General features: G+C 33.4%; 1 protein-coding gene across 1 annotated transcript; it reads right to left on the bottom strand.

The window, feature by feature from the left end:
• Positions 1 to 8529: 8529 nt before the first annotated feature.
• Positions 8530 to 9872, bottom strand: LOC111389826 (probable terpene synthase 11). The gene is made up of 2 exons (XM_023014804.1): positions 9626 to 9872; positions 8530 to 9026 (listed from the first exon to the last, which is right to left on the bottom strand). The coding sequence occupies exons 1-2, from the start codon at positions 9827 to 9829 to the stop codon at positions 8742 to 8744; spliced, it is 489 nt and encodes a 162-aa protein (XP_022870572.1). The 5' UTR covers positions 9830 to 9872; the 3' UTR covers positions 8530 to 8741.
• Between the last annotated feature and the right edge of the window lie 7067 nt (positions 9873 to 16939).

The following is a 16939-nucleotide window of genomic DNA, read 5'->3' as shown; positions in this document are numbered from 1 at the left end:
GGGGAAGCTTTGCTTTCTGTGAATTATATTCTTAACATATTGCCACATCAAAAAATGCATAAGATACCTTATGAAATATGGAAAGATCACAAACCTAATTATAAATACTTGAAGATATGGGGATGTCTGGCTAAAGTAGCAGTTCCTAAACCTAAAAGGGTTGAGACAAGACCTAAAACCATTGATTGTGTATTCATTGATTATGCCTACCATAGTAATGCGTACCGATTTATTGTACATAAATCTGAAATACCCGTTGTGCATGTTAATACGATTATTGAATCAATGGATGCTACATTTTTCGAAAATATTTTTCCCCATAACATGCAAAGTGAATCAAATTCATAAAAAGAGATCTCATGAAAATGAGGAGGCTATATATCAAGAATCTACAAATGAACAACCTAGATACAGTAAGAGGGCTAGGATGTCAACCCCCTTTGGGCCTGACTTTCTAATATATTTGTTAGAAAATGAACCTCAAAACTCTAAAGAAGCTATGTCATCGACCGAAGCTTTATATTGGATGTTCATAGTGAAATTGAATCCATACTATAAAATCATACATGAGAATTAGTAGACCTTCCTCCCGATAATAAGTCATTGGGACGTAAATGGATTTTTAAAAGGAAAATGAAAGCAGATGGATCAATTGACAAATATAAAGCTAGACTGTCGCAATAGGCTACAAGCAAAAGGAAGATCTTGATTATTTCAATCATGCGACAAGAATTACTTCCATACGTATGCTAATTGCGATAGCAGCGTTGAATGGTTTGGATATATATCAAATGGATGTTAAAATAGCTTTTTTGAATGGAGATTTAGATGAAAAAACTTATATGGAGCAACCTGAAAGATTTGTCACCTTAGGACAAGAAAAGAAGTGTGTCAATTTGTTAAATCACTTTATAGATTAAAGCAAACTCCTGAGAGAATGATATGAAAAATTTGACACGGTTATGATGTCAAATGATTTCAAAATTAACGACTGTGACAAATATATTTATGTCAAGAGCACTCAAAATGGATATGTCATGGTATGTTTATATGTAGATGATATGTTGATTATGGGAAACAATGATACCATAATTCAAGCCACTGAAAGGATGCTAACAAATAATTTGAATGAAGGATTTGGACGTGGCATATTTTATATTAGGAATTAAAATCTCTAAAACATCTGATATTCTCATATTGTCTCAATCACACTACAATGAAAATATTCTTGATAAATTCAAGAAATATGATATTATTCCTATAAAAACATCCGTTGATGCAAGTATGCATTTTGTTTCCAATACCGGTGATAGTAAATCTTAATTGGAATAGTCTCAAATTATTGGTAGTTTAATGTATGTCATGAACTGTGCTCGACCTGATATTGCTTATTCAATTTGTAGGCAAAGTCGATATATGATTAATCCAAGTACTGATCATTGAAGGCAATTGTTTCAGTTTGATGGTATTTAAAACATACCAAAAACTTTGGATTGCACTATTCGAGATATCCAGCAGTACTTGAAGGATATTGTGATGTAAATTGGATATCAGATACTAAACACTCCAAGTTAACAAGTGGATATGTCTTTACATTTAGAGGTGCTGAGTATCATAGAAATCTTCAAAACAAACATGTATAGTTAGATCAACGATGAAATTTGAATTCATTACGTTAGATAAAGTTGGAGAAAAAGCTGAATGACTACAAAATTGGAAGATATCCCATGTTGGACAAAACTTGGGCCTGCTATATGTATCCATTATGATAGTCAATCAGTAATTGGTAGGGCACACAATGCAATGTATAACGGTAAATCTTGACATATACGTCATAGACACGATACTATTAAACAATTACTCTCTACTAGTATTATCTCAATAGATTATGGAAAATCAAAAGAGAATATTGTGGATCCACTAATTAAAAGTTTGACAAGAGAGTAGTCGAAAGTTCATCGAAAGGGATGATGTTAAAATCGATAAAATAATCAAAAGTTTTCATGGTGGCAACCCGACCTAGTTGACAGGAGATCCCAAGATCTAGGTTCAATGAGACAATTGAATTGTGAAAACTTAGTACGCACTGGGGAGATTATTACTCCTACCCATTCCTACGATGAGCCAGTGCCTAACTGCTACAAAATAAGTTAAGTTACGCTTTTAATGGTTTCTATATCTTGATTTGTTCAAGTTGAGTATAGCAAAATACTCTTTAGGAAAACTATCTATGTGGGTGAGAAGGGGCCGCTTCTAAGAGAATTAGGTAAAGATGAATTCTCTAAAAACACTCATAACCAGGAGATGTCCAAGGTCAAAATGAACACAAACATGAAAACCAACTATGTTCGAAGATAATTGTGCGACTTCTATTGTCTAGGTTTTCATGAATGACTGACTGTTCAAAGCAACTTGCTACTGAATGACTAAGTAAATTCGATAGATTTTACTAGGGAAAGTTCAAGTCTTTGACTACTTATCTTGATGTAGTTTTTTCAACTTTACATCGAAAAAACGTATTAGATATTGATGGAAAAAGCCGACATATTTCATTTATGTGGGAGATTGTTGGAAAATAGTTATTAAAATGGGTCAAATTTGAGCCCAAATTTCAGTGGGACCCGTACTTAATTTTAACAGGACCTAGTATATTCATGTTCTACTCCACAAGATGATTAATGTGATATATTTATTTATCAAAAATCATTTAGAAGTGAATGAAATATTTAATATCAAAATAACGCATTTGAAACTATGAATTAGGGTTAAATTTGATTTACCAAACACTTATCCCACATAAAAAAGTTAGGAAACTTTGGTGTGGTTTATATGGTGAAAGTTTGGGAATTGGGTTTGGGTCGTAAGAGGTACCAATAGTTTTCGAAAGGGAGAGAGAGACCTACATCTTATCAGGGTTCGGTAATAAACCTACATGCACGCGTCGTCGCCATCGTCCATCTATCCGGTCGGCTTGGCTCGGCACAAGGATGTGCTCGTGTCTGAGTCTGTTCGATTCTTGTTTGGGTTCGGGTGGATCGTTATACTATATTAACTTTTTGGACAAAATTTATTTGAATATTTTGGGCCAAATTGTAAGTTATCAAATTCTTGGGTGCTTCATAAAATTTAATCTTTTGCTTATTTTTGGGTAATTTTTTGGTCTGAATGGTTTGTTAACCGACTAAACAGTCGATGGTTAACAGAATAAACAATTGACCGTTACCTTACTTAACCGGCGCAGTATTGAACCAAGCTGTTTATTCGAGTTTTGGAACTATCTAAACAGTGACGACTGTTCTGATGGATGGTCGAATGACCACGAACAAATTTATAAATAGCTTGCCTAAATGCCAGAAAAATTACACCATTTTCATTGTAAACATTTTTCTGCTTTGAATCTCATTCTTTGCGTTCGTTGGAACTCCTACAGATTGCTGTGCTACTTTCGTAGGAGACGAAATTCGTTCTATCCTTTGAAATGATTGTTGAACGCCTTTAGCATCGTTGAAGGTAGCAAATTCACTTTAAGGAAATATCGTGAAGTCGGTGGGTTCGAATTATTCTTTTCTTATCTTGTTGATCGTACTGTTACATTGAAAAAAAAAATTACGTTAAGGTAATTCTATCAGATTGTTTAAAAGGAAAAACTTATACTCCAGAAACAACAATAACTGTGTTTCCCTAAAAGCTGAGCCGCTTTTAGTTTCATTTGTCTCCTTCATCCTCTATTCCACTTTACTCTCTCTCCATAAGTATGTGTAAAATTGTGTGTATAGGGGAAACCCGACCACTTAACACAAATGGCAATTGACCCAAATTAGACCAATAAATATATCAAAAACAAAAATAAGAAATCAAATACCTATTGTACCCTAAAATCAACACTGGCATTCATTGGCTATTCAAGAGTGGACTTTACCGATTACCAATTCATTGCCTCATACAATCAAGATTGAGTTCTTTTCCTTTACAAGTGTAAGAACTCCCAATTTCGAAGTTAAAATCCCGTCTGTCTAAGGTTTTTTCAAATTCTTGATTATTTTTCTTCAATTAGTTTTTTTATGTTTGGAATCTTTAAGTTTTTTGTTTTAAAATTTTGTTTTGCATGTGAATTGGGGTATAAATTTGTTCATTATAGTTTTAAATGTGCGCCTAAATTCGTGCGTATGTTGTTCTTTACCGAAGATCTGTTTCTTCACCGTCATCTTGTAGTCAGTGAAGTTCTTCACCGATCGGCTACTAGTCGGTGAGTGGGAGTCACTTTCTCAGCGATCAAATTTGTACTTTGTAAATACAATTAATGTAATAGACCATTGAAATTAAATTTATATTTACAAAAAAATAAAAATAAAAATAAAAATCTACTTTTCTTTTCAACAGTTATATATATATCAGATTTATTAATGAACTTCAATATTTTGAGTGAAGGCTTCTCATTTCTTTATGTTTAACAGATTCTTTTTGTCCTTCATTTCATATGTTTCTATTTATAGCCTTGAAGATGGATTTTGGTTTTATTTTGACCCCTGTTTAGGCTCATATTCAACTACACGCTTTCACATTAAATAATTTTACTCCTTTATTTATCTTTAACAACACTCTCGGAAAAATCACTATTTCAAAACATACTTCCCTCCAAAAATAAGGGTCAAACAGTTATCTAAGAATGGAAAACTAAAAAGTTAGTCCCCAACATGATTTTTGATGTTTAACAAAAGTATTTTGGAATAGTCCTAAAATGGACATTTGCTATGCCCAAAAACTTAATATTGATTTTTCAAAGAATTACTCGCGAAATCATTCTAAAAATAATATATAATAGATGACCATATTAATTTCTACAGCTGGTTGTTAGTTGCGAGTAGAGTCTAACACAAATGGGGTTTCGACACAAAGCAAATAAAAGAACACTTGGTATTCTTAGAAAGCATTGGTCGGCCAGGGTTTTAGCTCAATAACAATCATTTCTGAAGTTGTATTAACATTTTTTTTCCTTTTCAATTAAGCATCATGCTGGGATTCCTTGGTGATAATACCTATCACTTGCGTGCCTATGATATGCTTATGTTCACTCCACTACTCATATTTTGTTTATCATGCAAAAAATGTGTCTAGAGTATATCGATTATTATAGAACGAAAAAAGATGAAATGAGGGAACAATTCTTTATTTGCACTTCGTACTTCAACAAGGCCCATAGTAAAATTTCATTGAGAGGGGAGCTGTCTATTTCAAGAGATGAGCTACACGATGACATTAATTATCAACAGATGAATAATCGGTCAGCCTAAACCCATTTGAGCCTTTAGTTGTAAATTTAATTTTTTGTATAGTTTAATACCTTATAATTTCCATTGTGTGCTTTAGTGTCAACCTCAGATTTATTTATTTATTTATTTATTTTTATTTTTTATATGTAGAATGAAAGATAGATTCTACCTAATGCAGCAAAATATCTTCCAAAAAATAATTTTAAAAACAAATTAGTGTAAGTTATATTTTTTAATCTTGTTTCTCTTGTATAATTCAAATTCAGGATTGATAGATTCCTTCCAAATACAAGCAACAAATATTCAAAATTTCTCTTTCCGAATTCGCATTCGACTTAGGGCTGAACAAAAATAACCCAAACTGCTCAAATTGACCAATGCAACCCAAATTGATTGGTTTGGATGGACTTTTAAGTTCAATTGGATTGGGTTGGATTGAAAATCGAATTTGAGGTTGAGTTGGGTTGAGTCTTGAGTTACGAATTAATACCCCAATACAACCCAACTCAATCCAACTCGATGAATTAAATTAATAATAAAATATTAAAATTAGAAAAATCTACTACCGGACCCAGCATAACCCTCACACCCACCCAATTCAAACCCTAAAATTTCCCCCTCCTTTTCTTCTCCATCATCTCTCCTGCGAAAAACGCCGCACACGTCGAACTGTGAACGTTGCTGTGATCCAGCAGCAGACTGTGATGAAACTAATTCATCATCATTCGCTGCTTCTGCCTCTCTCTCTCTCTAGTTCTTCCTGTCTCAAGAATCCAAATCCCCATTTTTAGTTGTAATAGATGGAAGAACATGTAAGTCTGAAAAATAACTTTTTTATTTTATTTTTATTTTTTTATTCAAAATTTTGTCCATTATCAGCTTGAAAGTTTCTGGGTCCTTCCACTACACTAACAACCATCAGAATACGTGCAAAAATCGTGTGAAGAAAAGGGTGAAAAACACGTAAGGGTTGTGACTTGATTTGGAAGATTTACATTTCTAAATTGGTATTTAGGTTGTGCCTATCAAATTCCTTTCTTTGTGATCGAGTTTTTGACCAAGGAGTTAGTGCAAGGCAGTGTAGAAAGCAAGCAAATCAAAGACAAGTAATTCAACCTCGTTTTGAAATTTCAAGTAAGTTCTACAACTCGGAATTTGGTTATAAGAATGCAAGTATGATTCACAGTTAGAGAAAAGCACACTGATCATTGTGTGATCTTTTAGCCATGGTCTACAAAAAAGCACGTTACCGTGGATTTAAGGTAGGGAAGGACACAGAATCCGTACTCCTTAAGGATTTTGTAGCAGATTTCATTGGTAGTGTTGTATAAAGCCATGTAACATATTCTCATGTACGGTGGAAGAGTTACCAATTCATCGAGATCCCATCTGCGAATCAAATTAAGCATTCAAATTCTTAAGAAATTTCCGAATGACAATCAAATTTTCAATATATATATTTTCAAAGAAATATTATAAGCGAAAATGAACAAAATGAAATAGATTAATATATATACGAACCTTTGAATTGCTTCAGTGAAAAGAACAAGTTCCCCCATTTTGCCATGTGTCAAAAATGTCATCAATTACCAATAGAATGGCTATGGTCTTAGCCAGTTCAATTCTGCAGCTAGAGCACTTGGGTTCTGGAAGAAGTCCCACTGTCCATAAAAAGCATTCCAAGAATCTGTCCCGGGCAAAGCTCAGCTTCTCAACAAGTCCTAATTGTTTCCACCATCTGAAAACAAATACGACAAGTCAGCCCTTTATTTTTATGAATTTGGAGTCGAGTATTGTGTACTTAAAATGCGCTATATGTTTAATCCATTTGTGATAATGTCCATACAAGTCATACCTTATGGTAGTTTTGGTTACTCAACCTATTCTAATTTATTGTACGGAGACAATCAAACCAAACCAGCCGGCCTTGATGTTCATAATGTGTTTGATTCTAAAGCCAGGAGTGCAGAGAGCCACTTGATAAGATGTCGTTCTCCCTTAACTTATGACGCAATGGAAAAAAGAAATTCAAGCGATAACCTTGAGATCATGAAATTTGAAATCCACCAAATTAAAGAGAAAATAAACTTCACGAATTTTATTAATGAATGATAATAATTAAAAAAAGAACTAACTCTTTATTTATAAGGGTTTATATGGAAACGTAGTTTAAAACAACTTAAAGTAATAAAAACGAAGTTTAAACAAACTAAAATTGCAAAAAATCCAAAATAAACGAATTGACAAAAATAGCGTCAAAACTTTAAAAATCAGTTTTTGGGTCCTAAACGAACTCGAATGGCTGAAATTCACGTACGTCACGGCATAGTGATAAGTATTGTTCCTCTAGTCGTTCTCTTTTCAAAATGGTCTTATAGGCCCAATCCGAAATTATGATGTTCTATTAGTACTCTTTTTCTAGTATACTAAATATTTCCTACATCAACTTATTACAAAATCCCATCCGATCTGCTATTTGTTTATTATTATTATTATTTTTCAATAAACAAGGTCAATTGGCTTAAACGCGAGAGTATGATGGCTAAGTTTTGATAACTATAGATTTTTTCTATTGCGTCAACGAACTTTTATGCCCATGGCTCAGGCTTGGTCTAGGACTAACCTGACTTATCTATCCTTTTGTAGAAATAATTATTTTCATATTATCTTATACTAAATTTTAAATATATGGCATAAAGTAATGTTATTTGTAGTCTTTCACTGTCATAGTCGCGTTATGTGACATACATGTGGCGATGAATCATTTAATGCATCAATGTGGTGGTTTTTTTTTTTTTTTTTATTGCCTTATGCATTAAATTACTAACCGTCAAATGTATGCCACTTAGAGTGATTGTGGTAGTTAGCAATCACAAATAGCATTATTCATACGAGGCATATTGATGATCGAAATAGAAAGTGATGCAAGGAATAGATTTTTAGACTTGCATGTCTCTTTTCGGACAAACTGATCTTTCCCACACGCACACAGCAGCCTCCTAGAAAACCAGACCACATGGGCACCCCAGTAGATTAATTCATCGTTCTGTGCTATCATTTTCTGCATTATTACCCACACAAAGTGCTGTATTTTCATTTTTGAAAAGAGAGGACAATGCATTGTTTGGTTCCTGTGATTAAGGTAAGTTCATTAACAACCGCAAAAAGCAAATTTGTCTTGAGACCTAATTTTTACTTTTTTTTTTTTTTAGTTCAAAATTATTTTCAACGTATTTATAAATTATTTTTAAGCACTCAAGTCACTTTTCATCCGTACATTTAGAAGGATCTACAAATAGTATCCACTTACCCACCGCTCATTTCTATCTATTCATTACTTAAATCGTATTTATAGCCTCTTCACAAACATGTTACGTTTGAATAATCTTTTCGTTCACAAATTCTCATCTCCAAATAGTAGTTAAAGCATAATATTCTTTTTACTACATCCTTAAGTTCATATAATACGAACTAAAGGTGTCGTGAATTTATACCAGAACCAGTTTTGTAGCCGTTATCACGGAGCAAGCGGAAGCATAAGGCTGTTGTGAAGAGATCTTCATTAGACAAGCCATCAGAGAATCGATCTAGTATTACATTGATATCATCCTCAAAATAATATGCAATTCCTAATCGTTGAAGATTGTCTATAAGTTTTAGCGTCTCAACTAGTTTTGTACTTCTTTGCAGTTCTCGTCGAGTTCTTTCGAGCAATTCTCTGTGCTTCGTGCCGTCGTCGACTTCAGGAGTAACTATCTACGAAGCCATAAAAAAGAAGCCCAAAATTTAGATAATAATCTGTACTCTTAATATACAATGATAGTATTTAATAAGTCATAGATATCAACACTCTACTTCTACACTAGTCAAACCACATTTAAATTGATTAGTCATTGACATATAAAAAATTATTTCAAATAAAAAATGAAGAGAAATCAGTAAATTTTTCTTGATTAAGTAAAATGAATAGTCAAAATAATGAACATTGTTGGAGTGCATAAAAAATTCGATTTTCTAAATTTAAAGACTCTATAATGCATAAACTGCTCTTTGTAAATAAAGAGATGCTGGTGTTTCTTGGAGGAGACACATGTATTGATTAAAATTTCTGCTTCAAACAACAAGCCATCACAATTACTGCAAAACCATGCAGTGATAAAAAGGAAAATCATGTCCATGCCAGTTAAGACCAGTTTCTCCAAACGATCAAGTTCATTAGAAATGAACTAATGAGACATAAAGTCGAACCTCCAACGCACAAACAAACAAACAGAACCTCGGTTTCGCTCGAGTTAAAAATTTCAAACATAGTAAAACAAGGAGATGAAAGTAAACTAAACAAAATGATTATTCACCACAGGTTGACGTATATAATTATACAGAGCACCATTTTCAGCAGGGATCAATGGCGTTGCACTAGGTGACGACACCGGCAACGACTTGCAAATGAAATCACGTCGATCTGATGAAAATCGATGGTTTATCGGCCATTGAAATGGACTTCTTGCTGTTCCTGAAATACCACTAGATGACTGTGAAAACAAGGAAATACTTCTCATTGTTCAGTCCATATAGCGGTAATGTACTGGAGAGGAGAGTAAGAAACTAGGAATCAAGTGACGAATTGGGTGGTGTTGGTTTATATAAGGTCATGAACTTGTGGAAATAATATTATTAGTTTAATATGAGGGTGCACATGTTGGGAATTTACTTATTATGCACATACCAAGGATCTTCTTAGTGTTTAGATAGAAATTGTGATAAAAGTTATACCTTTTTCTAGATCTGCAAACTCCTTTGCTTTTCCTTTTGTTCCAACAACCTTGATCTGCTACCCATAGCTATCTAATTGTCAAGCCTTCAATGGAATCCCACACAGAGAACAAGATTGTAGGCACTAGAATTTTTTTCTCTTGTTCTAGCAAGAATGAATTCTCTATAAAACTGTAAACCATAGCTACTTATTTATATAATCTCAAACGGGCTTGGCTTGACCCGATCAAATATTTAATTAACCCATTAAATTAAATCCGATCCATGAATTAATTAAATTCATGGCCTATAAATAAGGAATCCAATTAATTAATTTATTCAACGCTTATTAAATTAATTAATTGATAAGTCATAATCTTCCAATTCTCCTTTTGTGTGAGACCCATTAGGTTCCCGATTACGATACCTAACGATATGACTTCTTATTTTGATCTAATCAAAATCGATAAATTAAAACGCCCTTTTAATTTATCACCAACTCACGTTTGCCGTCCTAGATTGACATCTAACAATGTGTCAGAGCAATACATGTGAGGGCAAATATCACGTGATATGACAAAATCAAACTCATTCATTTGCTATGAAACTATAATCCATTCGTCAATATGATCCGATTAATTACGAAATATAGAAATATGTTAATTCCAATTATCGATCATATCTTTCATTAAACTATTAAGTCTATATAAGTCAAAAACTCATTTTCGACTTTTGAGTACACCTTGATCAAGGATTTCGTTATCGACTTAATTGAATGAATTGTAGATCATAATCTCTTACTATCTAAGAATGACGAATCCTTTATTGGTAATTCATTACCTTTATACGATTCTTGACATACCTGAGCGATATCATATTAGCGGCCATTGGCAGAGTAATATCCAACACTGCGAAAGTTTGTTTGTTCTCATATAAGGCACTATGATAACCTCAAGTCAAAGGACCAATTTCACTACCGAACGTTAAAGATTAATTACTGATACTCGGATAGTTATCCATGTGGAATCTCCAAACGGGTCTCCAATGTTTTGTTCAATAACAAATTATCTATGCGTTCATTTACTTTATGAGATTAGCTATTTACTTCACAAGTAAGAAATGTCACACGTGGTGGTCTATCCTTAATAACAATATCCATATCTCGTTGTTACTTACGACTATGTATTATTTAAGATCCAATCATATGTAATTTGTATCTCACAATCATAACCCCTTGTGATTAACAAATTAACTGAACTTGAATTTTCGGACTCTATTATTTATTATTATTCATCAGAATATTAATTTAAACAAATAAAAGATCCTGCCAAAAATAAATACATTAAACATATTAAAAGTATTTACAACCTAAATCGATTAAACTTAGGGTATAACACTTACAAACTTCTACTTGCACTAGATCCATTCACTCATGTATCAAATACCATAAGCCTTCACATGACGATTATATTTTTGTTGTGACAACGACTTTGTCAATAGATCTGCAATATTATCATAAGTGGGAACTCGCTCTATCTTTACGTCATTTCTTTATATAATCTCCCTGATGAGATAATGTCGTCTTAGTATATATTTGGATCGTTGATGAGACCTCGGTTCCTTCGCTTGTGGGATGGCTCCATTGTTATCACAATACAAAGGTATGGGATCAACAATGCTAGGAACAACTCTCACTTCATTAATGAACTTCTTGATCCATACAGCTTTCTTCGCTGCTTCAGAAGCAGCAATGTACTCCGCTTCTGTTTTTGAATCAGCGGTTGGTTGTCTCCTGTTTGGAACTTTTCCAACTAACCGCTCCATTGTTGAGAGTAAACGTATATCCAGATTGAGACTTGCTATCATCCTTGTCAGATTGAAAGCTAGCGTCAGTATACCCATGAACCTTTAGTTCATCTCCTCCATATATCAAGAACACATCTTTAGTCATTCTCAAGTACTTAATAATGTTCCTTACCCCATCTAGTGTTTCTCACCAGGTTTTGCTTAAAGCCTGCTCGTAACATTTAGAACATATGAAACATCTGATCTCGTACATAACATGGCATACATATGTAATTTGTATTTCACAATCACAACTCCTTATGATTAACAAGTTACTGAAATTTGAATCTTTGGACTCTATTATTTAATATTATTCGTCAAAATATTAATTTAAATAAATAATAGATCTTGCCAAAAATAAATGCATTAAACATATTAAATGTATTTACAACCTAAATTGATTGGATTTAGGGCATGACATTTATAGCACGTGCTTCACGTGAGATCATAAAAATAAGAGGAATACAACAAAAAAATATTGAGAGGACTATTATTATACAAATTAAAGTTCCTACAACATTTTGACATACAATTTACCCCCTTGTTTGGTGCAATTTAAAATCATATTTTTAGTAAATTTTGATAAAAATTAATAGAATATGTTGTTGAAAAATTGTGAATATCATAAAATGTGCAATTAAATTAATTATTGACTTTGATTCGAAATTTTAACCTAATTTTAATGTACATCAAACATGAGCGTAAAGTTTGAGAATTGCAGGAGGAGACGAATTCTACATTAAATATGCCAACAATTTCATGATAATCAATCATTAAAAACTATGTTATAAAATAAATTCATTTTAATGCAATTGGGGATATCAGAAACGATGAATTTATAATATATTCTCTCTTTCATGAATTAAGCTTTTAAATAAGATGGTTCAAATCTCGTAATCTTTTCAAGAAAAAATTTGTGAACATACGAGATGGTTGTTTGAAAAATAAACTTTGATGTGCACGTGGTGAAATGTGTTCACTGCTTTATTTAAATAAATAATTTTATTATATCTTTAAAAGCTTGATATTAAAGGTGATTTTCTTTAACGTTGCTTTGAAAATATAGCAAAGAGAATAATAATTGTATTTTGTGTCTCATTTTATAATTTATCTAATCAAATTTAATTGCCAACACGTCAATATTTAATTATTTAGACTCTTAAACATGTTAAAACTTATTCAGAACTATTATGAGATAGGAAGTGAAAGGGAACTTCAAAATTTAAAATTATGGTCATAAAATGTGAAGGAAAAAAATAATATCCATTTCAAAACATTGATGAATAATTAATTAAATAAAAGGAAAAATTTCATAAGTGAGAGATTAAGTATGGCATATTTCAAAATTAAGAAAACAAGTTTCAAAATTCAAAAATCAATTTTTATTAAAATTTATTTATGATTTAATTATTTAATTAATTTAATATATTCTGGTCACAGATCTACACAAGTTGGTCACGAATTAACAATTTAATTACTAATTTATTATTTTTTGATCATAAATAAAAAATTTTATGCCACAAATAATTTTACGATCACAATTCAAAAATTTTGTAAGTCACAGTTTGTTCATCGGTCACAAATCAAAAAATTAATTAGTCACGGATTAATTTCTAGTCACAACTTATTTCTCGGTCACAAATAAAAAAATTTATAGGTCATATATTATTTTTTAGTCACAAATAAAAAACTTTTATCGGTCACATATTATTCATTGATCACTAAATCAAAATTTTTATTGGTCACAATATATATATATATATATTGCAAATTATTAGATTAATTGGCCATGAATAATTTTTTGATCACAACTTAATCAATTATAAATCACAGTCGCAAATTTTAGATCACATATTATAAATTTAGTCACAATCACATATTTGGCCGCATATTATTTACCGATTACAAGTTAACAATTTACTGATTATAACATAATTGGTCACAAACATTCTTTCCACCCACTGCAACACTGCCAACCACCACCTTGCCAAATCTACCACCACCAGTGCCAAAACCACTCAAATCCCCAACAACAAACGACCACCACTACTTCAACAACCAAAAAAACACCACCACTAATGATGGCAAAAAACCCCGCCCCGATGGGTTGGCTGGGCGGGGCAGGATGGGGTGCCCCGCCCCGTGATTTTTTTTTAAAACTTCAAGTTATATTATTATTAGATAATAAAATACAAATGTAAAATTTTAATTAATTACAAAAGAAATAAAATTTAGTCAAAACGTAATTTTATTTGAACTTGTTTAATATTTTACATTATTTATTTCAAGTGTTTACTTTGAATTTTAAAATTTTGAATTTATATTTTATTCTCTAATAATAACATAATTTGAAATTTTAAAAATGTAAAAAAAAATAAATAAATAAAAAATTAAACGGGGCGACAAATGGGGCGTGAATTCGCCCCGCCCCACTGCCATCCCTAACCACCACCACCACTACCCACACTACTGCACCACACCACTACCCCATAACTTGTAACAACACCACCACAATCCCACCAATGAATCACCACCACCACAGCAACGTTCACCAACAGAAACACCCCAAATTATATAAACAAAAACGTCAACCAAAAAATTAAAAAATAAAATAAAATCACCCCAACCATCAAATCGCCACTACCGCCGCAATGCTTGTGCCACCACCGAACAGTCACCCTATGCCTGTGACACCACCATCCCCACCTGTAACAACACCACTGCAACCCACCACTGAATCGCCACCATCACTGCAACGCTCACAACACAATCAATAACCAATAAAAACACCCTCAAACTCTGGTAAAAGTACATATCGGAGGAAGAAATCACAGTCCGCTTCGTACGGCGGTGGAGCGCTATGCTGCTGCCTCCGACAGCGTCGTTTCTGATAGAGAGAGACGAGAATGGTAGAGAGAAAGAGAGTCCTGCCAGAGAGGTTAGAATAGAGAGAGGGAATTGAGGGTTAATTAATGTAGAGTTTGAATTGTGTAGGTAAATTAATTAGTTAATTTTTAAATACATTAATTAATAAAAAAAATTTGATTTATTGAAAGAGTAAACTTTGTATATGATTTGTGAAATGGAATCTTTAAATGTATTAGATTGTGTAATTTCCTCTAAATAAAATGAAGTGAAGAATACCGCGCACACGTTTTTGAAACAAAGACGCACGACAGTTACCAAGGCCCATATGATGTGAAACATTATTTAGAGAGATGCTAGAAATCCAGGGCCCATCGAGGCAAACAATTTCTGATAATTTACAGCTCAAAATATAACTCTGACAATCAATATTAGAATTTCAGTCATGTTTTAACAATTCTACAAACTTGCCACACCAGCACTTCAAACAATTATTGTAACGCCCCGAATTTTCGGAACCCAAAAAGCTAAAAATAATCGATCTTTCTTTGGTTCGACCTCTTTGATGTTAACCAAACTAATTTGTAAATTAGAAAGTTTTTTGGATTTTTGTTAGACATGATGTTGTCAAACGACCTCCCGGGCGATGATGAAAACCAATTTTATCAGTCGACATGAATGACTGAATGATAATTTAACATCGAATAATGGATGAACCGACCAAACGTTGCTTTACCTATTGGACGGCTAATACTCTTTGTGGCTTGTTGTTTCTTTCCATTGGAACTTAACCCTAGTCGAGCCTACTTACCATATCTTGACGTACCTTATGCTGGCCATTTAACATATATATATATTGGTGGTTTTCTCTCTACTCCTACCCCCGTCCATATAGAACCCGAGAGCAAAAGAGAGACTGCCGATTTTCTTCTTGTGCCTTCTTCTTCGTGATTTGTTTTCTTACCAAATTGCTTGAGCCTTTGTGACTCTTATCTGTGTGGTATCCATCCTAAGTGTGTGACTGAATCAACAAGCAAGAGAGGAAATAGCAACCATAGGAGAAGAGAAGCCGGCGGGTTGGTCATCTTGGTTTTGGTGTTGAATTCAATGTTTAATGGTTAACTGAGTCCGGAAATCACTTTGAGCAGCTTAAGGAAGATCCTAACATCTAGTATCAGAGCCAGGTTGGGTAGCAAAAATTGGCTCAAAATCGGTTGATTTTCGAACTTGAACCTTAGAACCCGAATCTGAAAATTTGCAATTACTCACAAACCAAAGCTCGGTTGGACAAACGGAGGCCATACCCATCACCAGTAGGTCGAGGCGCTCCCGGAGAGGCAGTGCATGGCGGCGGCAGTGGCGCGTGGGGCTGACTGCGGCGGCGCGTGGGCGACTGTCCGGCGACGCTGTCTTCAGGTAACTTGCTTGTTTCGATCTCCTGAACACGCTGATATACTTTGTTTTATGTTTCAGGTTACACAGAAAAAGTTGGATGATTTTGCCCTTTGGTACGACGCCAACTGAAATTCAACAGCAAGCTCGTTTTTCTCCACTCTACGGACTCAGATAAGTCCGCTCTGGTAAATTGGCTTAATCCATTTAAATTCAGCAATAGCAAGATCATCGTGGGGGGTGATCGTTAGGTTTTGGGGTTACCGTGAAGGGGTAACCATTGCTTGTGCTAGAATTAGGATTACTTGCGTTAATTGAGTGTTTGTTCTTTTAATTTAAAGTGCTTGGTATTTCTTGGTGGACGTAGCGTTTAGGTTCATTGTTACTTTTGCTAAGAATTAACAAGATATTACCTCATCACGTTTCCCAATACTACTTCGTGTGGTTTAATTAGTGTGTTAACCAATGACAACACATAATTTTGATTTGGGAATTGTTAACGATAAAGGGGACTTCTCTATCTGGCAACAAAAGATGAAAGGCATACTAGTCCAACAAAAGGTGTCAAAAGCCATCGAAGGTAATTTTGCACCTGATATCTCAAAAGAACAAAAAGAGGAAGCCGATGAGCTTGCCTATACCTCAATAATATTACATTTGTCTGATGCTGTCTTAAGAAAAGTGGGAAAACTAAAAACCACCAAAGAACTTTGGAAAAGACTAGAAGACTTATACTTGCTTAAATCTACACCGAATAAACTATACCTACTCAAACAATTCTTCAGCTTTAAAATGGATCCTTCAAAGGATCTTGA

The sequence above is a fragment of the Olea europaea genome, unplaced genomic scaffold (assembly GCF_002742605.1).
Source record: "Olea europaea var. sylvestris unplaced genomic scaffold, O_europaea_v1 scaffold626, whole genome shotgun sequence".
Lineage (NCBI taxonomy): Eukaryota > Viridiplantae > Streptophyta > Magnoliopsida > Lamiales > Oleaceae > Olea > Olea europaea.
This window is presented reverse-complemented; position numbering and strand designations above follow the sequence as displayed.

Bases quoted from the DNA above. Each gene is read 5' to 3' on its own strand.
- LOC111389826 (XM_023014804.1), bottom strand. From the start codon at position 9,829: ATGAGAAGTATTTCCTTGTTTTCACAGTCATCTAGTGGTATTTCAGGA. The intron at 9,027-9,625 runs GTGAATAATCAT...ATGGCTTCGTAG, and splicing joins ATTATATACGTCAACCTGTG to ATAGTTACTCCTGAAGTCGA.